The 12,178-nt window shown below is 40.2% G+C and overlaps 1 protein-coding gene across 4 annotated transcripts in view; it reads left to right on the forward strand.

The window, feature by feature from the left end:
• The window catches only part of ppp2r5a (protein phosphatase 2, regulatory subunit B', alpha isoform), a 236,953-nt gene that overhangs the window by 111,795 nt on the left and 112,980 nt on the right, over window positions 1-12,178 (forward strand). For all 4 annotated transcript variants that reach the window (XM_041182923.1, XM_041182921.1, XM_041182920.1 and 1 more), the window contains exon 2: window positions 10,580-10,776. In XM_041182923.1, coding sequence (XP_041038857.1) covers window positions 10,651-10,776 — 126 coding nt within the window. In that variant the 5' untranslated portion in view covers window positions 10,580-10,650. The remainder of the gene's footprint in view (window positions 1-10,579; window positions 10,777-12,178) is intronic.

The raw sequence follows: 12,178 nt of genomic DNA on the forward strand, positions 1-12,178 counted from the left end.
TCTAGACTTGCCCACCAGAGGAAACATCCTTTCTATGTCCACCTTGTCAACACCATTCAGGATCTTATATACTTCAATCAAGTCACCTCTCACTCTTCGAAACTCCAGTGGAAACAAGTCCAGCCTGTCTAATCTTTCCTCATAAGACAATCCAATCCAGGTATCAATCCAGTAAAGCTCCTTTGAACTGCGTCCAATGTATTTACATCCTTCCTTAAATTAGGAGACCAAAACTGCACACAACATTTGAGATGTGGTCTCGCCAATGCCCTCTGTAACAAGCAAAAAATGCTTACTTTTATGTTCAATTCCTCTTGTAATAAAGGATAACATTCCATTAGCCACCTCTATTACTTGCTGTACCTATTTTTTAATTCATTTATGGGGATGTGGGCATCACTGGCTAGGCCAGCATTTATTGCCATCCCTAATTGCCCTTGAGAAGGTGGTGGTGAGCTGCCTCCTTGAACTGCTGCAGTCCCTGTGGTATAGGTACACCCACACTACTGTTAGGGAGAGTGTTCCAGGAATTTGACCCAGTGAATGAGCGGTGATATATTTCCAAGTCAGGATGGTGAGTGGCTTGGAGGGAAACTTCCAGGTGGTGGTATTCCCATGTATCTGCTGCCCTTGTCCTTCTAGATGGTAGCGGTAGTGGGTTTGGAAGGTGCTGCCTAAGGACTCTTGATAAGTTTCTGCAATGCATTTTGTAGATGGTACACACTGCTGCTACTGTTTGTTGGTGGTGGAGGGAGTGAATGTTTGTGGAAGGGGTGCCAAACAAGTGGTGTGCTTTGATCTGGATGGTGGCAAATTTTTTGAGAGTAGTGGGAGCTGCATTCATCCAGGCAAGCACAGAGTATTCCATCACACTCCTGACTTGTGCCTTGTAAATGTTGAACAGACTTTGCGGAGTCAGGAGGTGAGTTACTCATCACAGATTCCTAACCTCTGACCTGCTCTTGCAGCCACAGTATTTATATGGCTAGTCCAGTTCAGCTTCTGGTCAATGATAACCCCCCCAGGAAGTTGATAGTGGGGGATTCAGAGATGGTAATGCTGTTGAATATCAAGGGGCAATGGTTAGATCCTCTCTTGTTGGAGATGGCCATTGCCTGGCACTTGTGTGCCACAAATGTGACTTGCCACTTATCAGCCCAAGCCTGGACATTGTGCAGGTTTTGCTGCATTTGGACATGGACTGCTTCAGTATTGGAGGAGCCACGAATGGCGCTGAACATTGTGCAATCATCAGTGAACAGCTCCACTTCTGACCTTATGATGGAAGGAAGGTCATTGATGAAGCAGCCGAAGATAGTTGGGCCTAGGACATGACCCTGAGGAACTCTTGCAGTGATGTCCTGGAACTGAGATGATTGATCTCCAGCAACCACAATCATTTTCCTTTGTGCTAGGTATGACTCAAGCCAGTGGAGAGTTTTTCTCCTGATTCCTATTGGCTCCAGTTTTGCTAGTGCTCCTTGATGCCACACTGCTAAATGCTGCCTTGATGTCAAGGGCAGTCACTCTCACCTCACCCCTGGAGTTCAGCTCTTTTGTCCATGTTTGAACCAAGGCTATAATGAGGTCAGAAGCTGAGTGACCCTGGCAGAACCCAAGCTGAGCGCCAGAGCGTAGGTTATTGCTAAGCAAGTGCTGCTTGATAATGGAGAGTAGACTGATGGAGTAGTAATTAGCCAGGTTGGATTTGCCATGGTTTTTTTGTGTACAGGGCATATTTCGGCAATTTTCCACATTGCTGTGTACATGCCTGTGTTTTAGCTGTACTGGAACAACTTGGCTAGGGACACGACAAGTTCTGGAGCACAAGTCTTCAGTACTGTTGTAGGAAATTGTCAGGGCCCATAGCCTTCTCAGTATCCAATGCCTCTAGATGTTTCTTGATATCACGTAGAGTGAATCAAATTGGCTGAAGACTGACATCTGTGATATTGGGGACCTCTTGAGAAGGCTGAGATGGATCATCCATTTGGCACTTCTGGCTGAAGATTTTTGTGAATGCTTCAGCCTTATCTTTTGCACTGTTGTGCTGGGCTCTTCCATCATTGTTTGTGGAGCCTTCTCCAGTGAGTTGTTTAATTGTCGTTCACCATTTGCGACTGGATGTGACAGGACTGCAGAGCTTAGGTCTGATACGTTGGTTGTTCTGTTTATCACTTGCTGCATATGCTGTTTGGTATGCAAGTAGTCCTGTGTTGTAGCTTCACCAGGTTGGCACCTCATTTTTAGGTATGCCTGATGCTGTCCCTGGCATGCCCTCCTGCACTCTTCACTGATCCCCTGGCTTGGTGATAATGGTAGACTGGGGGATATGCCAGGCCATGAGGTTACAGATTGTGGTTGTACAATTCTGCTGCTGCTAATGGCCCACGGTGCCTCACGGATACTCAGTCTTGAGTTGCTAGATCTGTTTGAAATCTATCCCATTTAGCACGGTAGTCGTGCCACACAACATGATGTAGGGTATCGTCAATGTGAAGACTGTGTGGTGGTCACTCCTACCGATACTGCCATGGACAGATGCGCCTACGACAGGCAGGTTGATGAGGATGAGGTCAAGTATGTTTTTCCCTCTTGTTCATTCTCTCACCAGCTGCCGCAGACCCAGTCTCGCAGCTATGTTGTTTAGGACTTGATCAGCTCAGTCAGTAATGGTATTACCGCGCTACTCTTGGTGATAGAGATTGAATTCCCCCGACCCAGAGCACATTCTGCTCGCCCTCAGTGCTTCTTCCAAGTAGCTTTCAACTGATTCATCAGCTGATTCATCAGCTGCGGGGGGGGGTACTTTACATGGTAATCAGCAAGAGGTTTTCTTGCCCATGTTTGACCTGATGCCATGAGACTTCATGAGGACCCCAAGGGCAACTCCCTCCTGACTATATACCACTGTGCCGCCACCCCTGCTGGGTCTGTCCTGCCAGTGGGACAGGACATACCCAGGGATGGGGATGGTGGTGTTTGGGACATGATCTGTAAGATATGATTCCATGAGTATGTTAAGCTGTTGCTTGACTAGTCTGTGAGATAGCTCTCCCAATTTTGGCACAGGCCCCCTGCATAATAACTTTTGTGATTCGTACACTAGAACACCTAGACCCCCTCTGCACCTTGGAATGCTGCAGCTGTTCTCCTTTTAAGTAATACTCTGCTTTTTTTTTTCTTCCTGCTAAAGTGAACAACTTTATATTTTCCCATATTATACTTCATCTGCCAAAATTTTGCCCACTCAACCCTTCTATATGCATCTGCAATCTCCTTATGTCCTCTTCACAACATACTTTCCTACCTTTGTTTATGTCATCTGCAAATTTAGTCAGCATGCCTTCACTCCCCTCATCTAAGTCATTGATATAAATTTTAAAAAGTTGAAGCCCCAGCACAGACCCCTGCGGGACTCCACTCATCACATCCTGCCAATCAGCAGACCACCCATTTATGCATACTCTGTTTTCTGCCAACCTTCTATCCATGCTAAGGTGTTACCTCCTATATCATGAGCATTTAATTTTCCGCAATAGCCTTTTATGTGGCACCTTATTAAATGCCTTCTGGAAATCGAAGTACAGCACATTTACAAACTTCCCTTTATCCACAGCACATGTTACTCCTTCAAAGAACTCCAATAAATTGGTTAAACTTGATTCCCCTTTCACAAAGCCATGCTGAGTCTTCCTGATTACCGTGAGCTTTTCTAAGTGCCCAGCTATAACCTCCCTCATGATCGATTCTAACTCCTTCCCCATGACAGATGTCAAACTAACTGGCCTATAGTTTCCTGTTGTATTTGAACCACAGAATCATAGAAGTTACGGTGCAGAAAGAGGTCATTCAGCCCATTGTGTCTGTGCTGGCCAAAAAGAGAAAAAGGAAACTGGTCACTCATTTTATTCCCACTTTCCAGCATTTGGTCCCTAGCCTTGTAGGTTACAGCACTTCAGGTGCAGAACTAGGTACCTTTTTTAAATGAGTTGAGTGTTTCAGCCTCAACTATCAACTTTGGCAGTGAATTCCAAATGCCCACCACCCTCTGGATGAAAAAGTCTTTCCTCATGTCCCCTCTAGTCCTTCTACCAATCACCTTAAATCTATATCCCCTGGTAATTGACCCTTCAGCTAGGGAAAACAAGTCTTTCCTGTCTACCCTATCTAGGCCTCTTATAATTTTGTACGCCTCAATTAGGTCACCCCTTAGCCTCCTCTGTTCTAAGGAAAACAACCCTAGTCTATTCAATCTCTCCTCATAGCTACAGTTTTCAAGCCCTGGCAACTAATCCAATATTGAATTTTTTTTTGAAAGTATAGATTGCATGTTGGTTTAAATATTTTACATTTTCTTGTCATATAATTTATAGGTTGTTTACAGCTTGTTTGAGCAGTAATTTTACATACCTTAGGGTCCACATGGACACGGAGATGGGAGCAATTGGCAGATCAGGGTGCAAGAAGTTGTAGTAACGTACCTGGCAGTGACATTCTCTTGGATTTGCTAGGAACAGCTGTGTTCCCATTTTCTATCTTGCATTATCCAGCCTCTCCATGTATTCACAGGTTAGATGGGGTGAGGAACTTTTCAGTTTCCCCGGTTCTAATGTATGGGTGTCCCATTTGTGCTGAATCCAGAGTGTCCTTAATTAGTTATGACTTGTCACTTGTACTTAAATCTGGCCTGATACTGTTTTTAGGGTCTACTGCTTGTTTGTTAAAATAAGCTTAATCACATTATAAAATTGTTCAGGTAATCCTGCAGCTTTCCATGCTCTGTATCTTTTGCTTTTGGTGAGAACTTTAAATTTTAAAAAATTTGATAGGGGCACAAATTTGTGTAACATTGTTGGGTGTGTTAATATCTTGGTAGTTAAATTTTTTGCTTTTCTGTCAATGACAGCTGTCTGTAGAATGTTGGTTTTTTGATTGTAAGAACAGGAATGAATGTGAGGAATGCTTCAAGCATTGGTTTTATGTTTAAGTTTTGTTTACTATTCCTTTTACTTAACAAAAAATTCATGTGCCTATTCAACCCAAAGGCATAAAAATCAATGTCAGAACCAGTTCAGAAGAAAAACTGATGTAATTTTCTCGGAGCAAGGTTTAAACTGCGGAGTTCATGTTCTTTTATGGAGTAATGATTTTTTTTCCCTCTGGCATTGGGAGTTTCCACTGCTGATGTGCTTTTGCAAACTTAGTTTAAATTTCAAGGCTTTCCATACATGCACATCCTTCTTTTGGATCTAGTTTGATTTTCCTGGATGCATCTTTTTAAAGATGGAGAACTAAAACATATCGTACAATTGTGGTTTCTGCCTGTGAAGACTCCTTAATCTAGAAAGATTTTGGAATTCACTAATTTACTTGTATTCCATGCATGTTACGATGCTGTCGAGTTCTGTGAATGTGATCATTGTATTCGAGTTCTAAAATTACTTGTGTTTGCAAAGTATGCATTACCTGCAGTAAAACTGTGAAAAAGGAACGAATTATTCAGACAATAATTCAGAGCTATGGTTACAGTGACAAAGTATTAAAAAAGAGACCATGAATATTGAGATTTTCTTTTTATTAAAAATTGTAATCTAGTACAATATTAGTTGTTAGCAAAGTGCAATTGAAGCTGCCTTGGCCTCTGCATTTGCTATTCAACAACAAACTAATCAGATTTAGAGAGTGCTGTGACGAAAGTATAATAATTTTCATAATATTTTTCTGGTTTATTGTGAAGTAGGTTTATCATGGTAAATATTGTTAGGTCCATCTGTGTGTTTTAATTACATTTGGAGTCATGTAGACTGCGGGTTTGAAATCATCAAAAGCAGCTAGGTGCTTGACATGCTAATGAGTAAGCATGAATGCACGATGTAAGGTGTGAAGAGAATTTGCATTTTTAGAGGGATTTAGATTTCAAAGGAATCCTAGCCAGATACTTAAGGCTAAGGAGTGTTTATTTTTTCCCAAAGGTTACTGACAATATTTATTTTTATATTATGATGAAGATACAGTTTCAAATATGTATGGAACAATATAATTTACACATTAAAAGGAGAGAAACATATATAAAAGAGAATGAAAGGCTCTGTGGGAAGGCCATGTAAGATCTAACAAGAGTGTGTGAAATAGCCTCAATGAAGCCTCCAGTCATAAGTCTGCTATGTAATGAAACTGAAGTTGGGAAAAAGCCATTTGGAATTCCACTGTGAAGTGGGTATTGTGTTCAACTTGCTGCCTCTGTTTCAAATCTAAAATCTATTTTGGACTGTTGCCTTAAAGGGAGTGTAACTGGGAGCCAGGTTAATTAGTAATTTTAGGATTTGTTATAGTAGTAATTGTAGTCTTATATGTGCTTGAAATCTTTTATTTTGTTAATTAATATTTTAATTTAACTTTTAAAATCTCTGAAGGTCTTGGTAGACTCATTACTTTTGAACTCAGTGTACACATCTTCTCGTAATAAGTACGGATTAGAAAACTGTTGTGATAGCATGACCAAGTTTCCCCTGTGGATTTGGTCTGCCTGGCACATATCATTTGCCATGCCCTAATGGTGATTTTCTAAATTTGTGCAAATCAGGTGCTGCATTTCGTACATTTCAACAGTTATTGTACTCAATGGTTTTGAATCACTTTACGGCATTCTGAGATGTGAAATGCTGCCTTCAGGTTCTGGTATTCCAAAGTTTTCCTTGCCGACCACCCATCCTCCATCCTCTGAAAACTGTACACTTATGCAGGAAAACCCTGCTACTCATGCCCTATCTTGCACTAAATTGTGCCTAACCTCATCACAGTTCCTCTTGAATATCTGTTATATTTGGTTTGGTATTAAAATTTAGAAGTTTTTATAAATAAAAACAGAAAATGTTAGAAATACCCAGCTGGCCATCCAGTAGCTCAAAAAAGAACTGACAAGAGTACATTTCAGGTAGAAAAACTTTCTCAGAACCTAGAAGGGGTTAACCTTTCTTAATATAAATCTAACTGAAGACCCTTATTTTTACTTTGAAATTAAAGGATGGTAAAAGAGAATGTGCTGTTATCTATCTTGCAACAGTTCTTTTCCAAACTTTGATGGAGATATACCTTTGGGATGGATAGTATGACTGACATTATCAGAGCATGGCATAAAGCCATTTTGTCTGTGGTAGCATTCTGAGTCAGAAGGTTGTGTGTACTCAATTCCACTCCAAAACACGAGTGAATAATCGTGACTGACAATCCAGCACAATTCTGAATGCATGCTGCACTGTTGGAGATGCCAAGGTGTTTGTCCCCTTAGGTGAATGTAAAAGACCCCATGGAACTTGTCAAAAAGACCAGGGAACTTCTCCCACTGTCCTGGCCAACATTTATTCCTCAACCGACACTGATATAATTTATCGCATTGCTGAGTGTGGGATGTTACTGTGTGGCAGTTGGCTGCCATATTTTGTGCCTTTACAGCAGTGATGACTTCATTGGCTGCAAAGCACTTTGGGATGTCCTGGGGTTCTGAAAGGTATTATATGAGCTCAAGTTTGTTTCGTCTTTTTCAGTCATAATTCACTTATTACGCCTTTCCTTGTGATGTACTTTGGCTCCTGGCTTCCAAACATCTCAAATTTAGAAGTTTAATCTTTATGTTTAATGTCCTTTAATAGCCTTGCCCTTCCACACCTACAACACCCCCACACCATCACAGTGCTTATTCTTTGAACTTTGACCTCTCATACATACTTTCCCTCATCACCAATGGCAGCCGTGGCTTCAGATGCTTACGCCCCATGCTCTGAAATTCTGTCCCTAAGCTGTTCCACCTATCTACCTGTCCTGCTTTAAGAGCATTCTTAAAACCCACATCTTTGACCCAAGCTTTTGGCTGCTTATCCTAATAGCTCCAAATTTAACTAGCTTCGATTTTTTTTGTATGATTATGCTCTTGTGAAGCCCCATGGAGTATTTTCAGTCTCAAAAGCACCATGTGTCACTACTTATATCTGTCCATGTCGATTCATATCGCATGCGAAAAGTGGCAAAAATATTTATTTGGTTACTGGTCACAAGCACATGTGGATTGAGTAAGCATATTTGGTTACATTTTTTTGCAGCTTCATATTAATCCCCATCATTTAAATTTCAACAATAGCAACAAATATTTTGCTCCAGGGTACTCTGAGGCAAGACTTATTGTTATTCTATTAAGGTGTCCTTTAAGATTTCTGTTCATATATTCACATGCTGAATTGCTTGTCATTTTCTACCTTTTCTCCTTCTCCCTTGACAGTTCTTAACCTCCTTGCAAAGTGTTAGTGAATTCTTATATGTATGAAGGAGCTGTGTTCCTTCCACATTTGGTGAACCCCTCAATTTTTAGTGCATACTACCATCCCAACTGTACCTTTTGTGTAAACCAAATCAGTATTAAAGCTGGCAACACACCCTGAAGGTGCCTTAGCATTCAAAATGCAGTGACATTTACAATGCTTCAAAGCGCTACAAAATGTACAATAACAAGAAGATTGAATGGGCTGCTGAGCTTTGACCTAGGTATTGGATTCGGACATGACAAAGGCACACCCAGCCCATTGAGCTCTGTAAATCCTCCCCTCACTAACATCTGGGGACTTTAGCCAAAATTGGGAGAGCAGTGACACAGATTAGTCAAGCAACAGACTGACGTAGTCATAGTCACAGAATTCTGTTTCCAGCCAAATTCCCAGACGAAGACAACTTGTTGTGTAGTCTGTCTTATCTGCAGGGCAGACCCACAAGAGGTAGGGGCACAATGTGATAAATTTAGGAGAGTGTGGCCCTGGCAGCCCTCAACATTTATTTCGGATCCCATGAAATCTCATGACATCAGGTCAAACATTGGCAAGAAAGCCACCTGCTGATTACATCTACTGCCCTTCCTCAGCTGATGAATCTGTCCTCCTGCATATTTAACACCAGTTGGAAGTAGCATTAGGAGTAACAATTCTGTGATTTTTTTTAAAGATTGGCACAGCCCAGTTTTATTCTGAAGTAATACTATTGAAAATGTATGATACCGCTTCAATGAAAACAGGAAACAAATGTGCACAAATTATTTTGTTAAGCTTAAAAGCAGATGCTTTTTTCTTGCATATAAGCTGTTGCATTTTTCTGTTTATTGATTAAACTTTGAAAACTAAGAACAAGTTTGTTAAGTAAATTTAGAAAGGTCACGGCAGAATTGCACTGATCTATCAGAAACTGCTTTTAGAACTTTTTTTAAAAATAAAAACTCTCCCAAGAGAAAATTTTGACCTCAATTGGAAGTTTGCATGCTGGGGTCCTTAGAACTTTAGGGATCTGTAAGGAAAATCTGATTTCTGATTTTTATGTATTTGTTTACTTTCTCTTTATGCTGCCCTACAATTACACAAAATATTTTCTGCAATTAAGATACGGTGCCCAAATGTATATTTCCACGGGATCACCCACATAGAACAGTTTGATAAACAATTGTCTATACAGTTATACTTAGAGATTTTAAATATTGAGATTTTTTTTAAAGAGGTGAGCAGAATAATAAATGCAAATGAGGTCTCAGTTGGATAGATCCTTAGGCAGCCTCTGTGGCTTTCGTAGGCAGTTTTTCTGTACATCGTGCACGCAATATTTCCTTAAGCACCTTTGGACATTTTGCTACATTAAAGGCATTTAAATGCTATTTGTCATTGTCAAGTTAAATTTAATAATTTCGTCTAGTTGTTGAGGTATTGGCTAAGTTGTGGCCCACATAAATGGCTGTAAGAAATGGTTTGTTGCTTTGTTCTAAATAGGCAAGTTACTTACTAAGTTACCTCAGGAAGAATGTATACATGCTTGAGGTTTCAGTCATCATGGAATTCATATGTTGACTGCACACAATATTGCTCCTTTTAGAAAGTGTTTGCCTGTGTGGATTGCTATCCTGTGTGCAGAACTATTCTGAAATTTCCATAATGGTGAAGCATATTTGGAATTTGAATGATAGGGTTATTGTATAGATAAAGTTTAATCAGTTCAGGGGTTTCTTTCCCATAAGTATTTATAGGCCATTGAAAGTGTCAGTGCAAAAAGATGTTCATGAAAAGGTTTTGTTTGGACCATTGAATATGGATGGTGTTAAATTGATTCAAAGCATTGGATGAGCTGCAACTGGATTTAGTTGAAAGACTTGGGGCTGAATGGCCTACTCTTGTTCTTATGTCTCCTAAATTAAGAAAATACAGTGCTGGGAGTTTTGTTTTTAAAGATAAATCAATTAAGATTATTGTAGATCTTGTTCTACCACAAAATGGGAGGACAGTTTGAACTAAAAGTAATCTTTTTAAATGTTCTATCCCATTAATGGTGAGGTTAATGACAAAGTTTCACCCATAGTGAACAAATAAATATTGGCACTGATTATGAAAAGTGTTTATGACAATGCCTGAAATTTTTGTACTTTGTGATACCTAATGAATTGAAATCCAGTAGTATTACTGGAAAAGGATCAAACATAAACGAGTGTTATTGGAGGTTTTTCGAATAAATGAAGTGCCTAAATGATGAATGAGTGTATCTTTTCCTCTTTCTACAGATGCTCCAAATGCTGAACAGCATGATCTCTTCTGTCAGAAACTCCAGCAGTGCTGTGTGATTTTTGATTTCATGGACTCTGTTTCTGACCTAAAGAGCAAAGAGGTCAAAAGAGCAACCCTGAATGAATTGGTGGATTTCCTCACCTCAAATAGAGGTGTACTTCTTGAACAAGCTTATCCTGAAATAGTGAAAATGGTATGTGACATGTGCCCATAATGGATGTCGTCTGGTGTATTTTTTTTCCTTCTGTTCTGGGTCATACTTCACTGAAAAACTACTATTAATTAGTGTTCATTTTGATAGTGGACAGGCTCTTATTGGATGGGACAGAGAATTAATAAAACACAAGCCACTGACAACATTTTAACCAGTTTCAGATCAGCTGTTACAGAATACAGCCATAGCATTGCATCTGGTGTGGAAAGCAAACCTCATAGCTCCTAACTATAGGAGAAATTTGTATATTGGCACCTGAATTCATTGGTCACATGGGTCCTATTGGTAGTTGAGTAAATATGAACTAGTGAATCAGTAATATCAGTAACCTCTTAGGACTTTCACAAATGAACAGCTGAACAAAAATATCATTAAGGTCTGCCAATATTGGCTTTTGAGTACTTAAGATGGGCTTCAAAGGGCAAGGCTGGGACCAATGTCCTCACTTAGAGATTAACTAATGCTGAGGGGAGGGTTTAAACTAATATGACACCGGAAAGGAAAATGAAATACAACGATTTCAAAATCCCAATTGTCTAGTCTTTGGCTGTCTGTTCACCACCTTTCTGCAGTGACTGATCTGCTCACCTGGTATCCTAATCCCCAATTAAAAACATTACTGTCTTTCTTACTCTCAAGCCCTGTCATTTCACCTGGTGCAGCCCTCATCTGCGCTTGCTTGGGACACAAATTTGAACATATATGGTGGACAACTGGTTCATTGCCAGATTTGGCTGGACTACATAAAGCACTATTGGTTCCTGTTCTCCTCTGCCAAATGTCATTATTCCTGGAATACAAAGTTAACTTCCAATTTCTTTTCGCTACTACAATCATCCTTTTTAAACCACTATTCTCCTGTCTCTTCCACCTTCACCTCCAACAGCAAGCGTGAGGAGCTCATGGATTTCTTTGTCACTGGGATTGAGACTATCTGTATAACTTTAAGCTGCTTTCTTCTCTTCCCTAGCCCACTGGGCTAAGCTCCCGCTAAGGTTCTCTCTTAGCAGAGCCCTGTACTTACATCTTTTTCTACTTTTTCTGCTATCTCCATCCCTCTCTGAGCTCATCTTGTCTGTGAAGCCTACATCTTTCTCCTTCAATCTTTTTCCAATTAAATTGCTGACTGCAAATTTTCCTTTTGGTCCCCTGGTTGGCTGATATTATTAATGATGCATTCTCCTCAAGTACTGTTCCTTTCCCTTGAAAAGCTGCCATCATAACCCCTCTTTCAAAAAAAAACAACAATCCTTGACCCCTCTCCTACCACCCCTTCTCCAAAGTCCATGAACATGCTGTCACCTCCCAAATCCTTGTTCATCTTTTCAAGAACTTCATGTTTGAATCCCTTCAGTCAGGTTTCCACTTCTGCCATAATATT

Source organism: Carcharodon carcharias, chromosome 2, assembly GCF_017639515.1.
Source record: "Carcharodon carcharias isolate sCarCar2 chromosome 2, sCarCar2.pri, whole genome shotgun sequence".
Classification (NCBI taxonomy): domain Eukaryota; kingdom Metazoa; phylum Chordata; class Chondrichthyes; order Lamniformes; family Lamnidae; genus Carcharodon; species Carcharodon carcharias.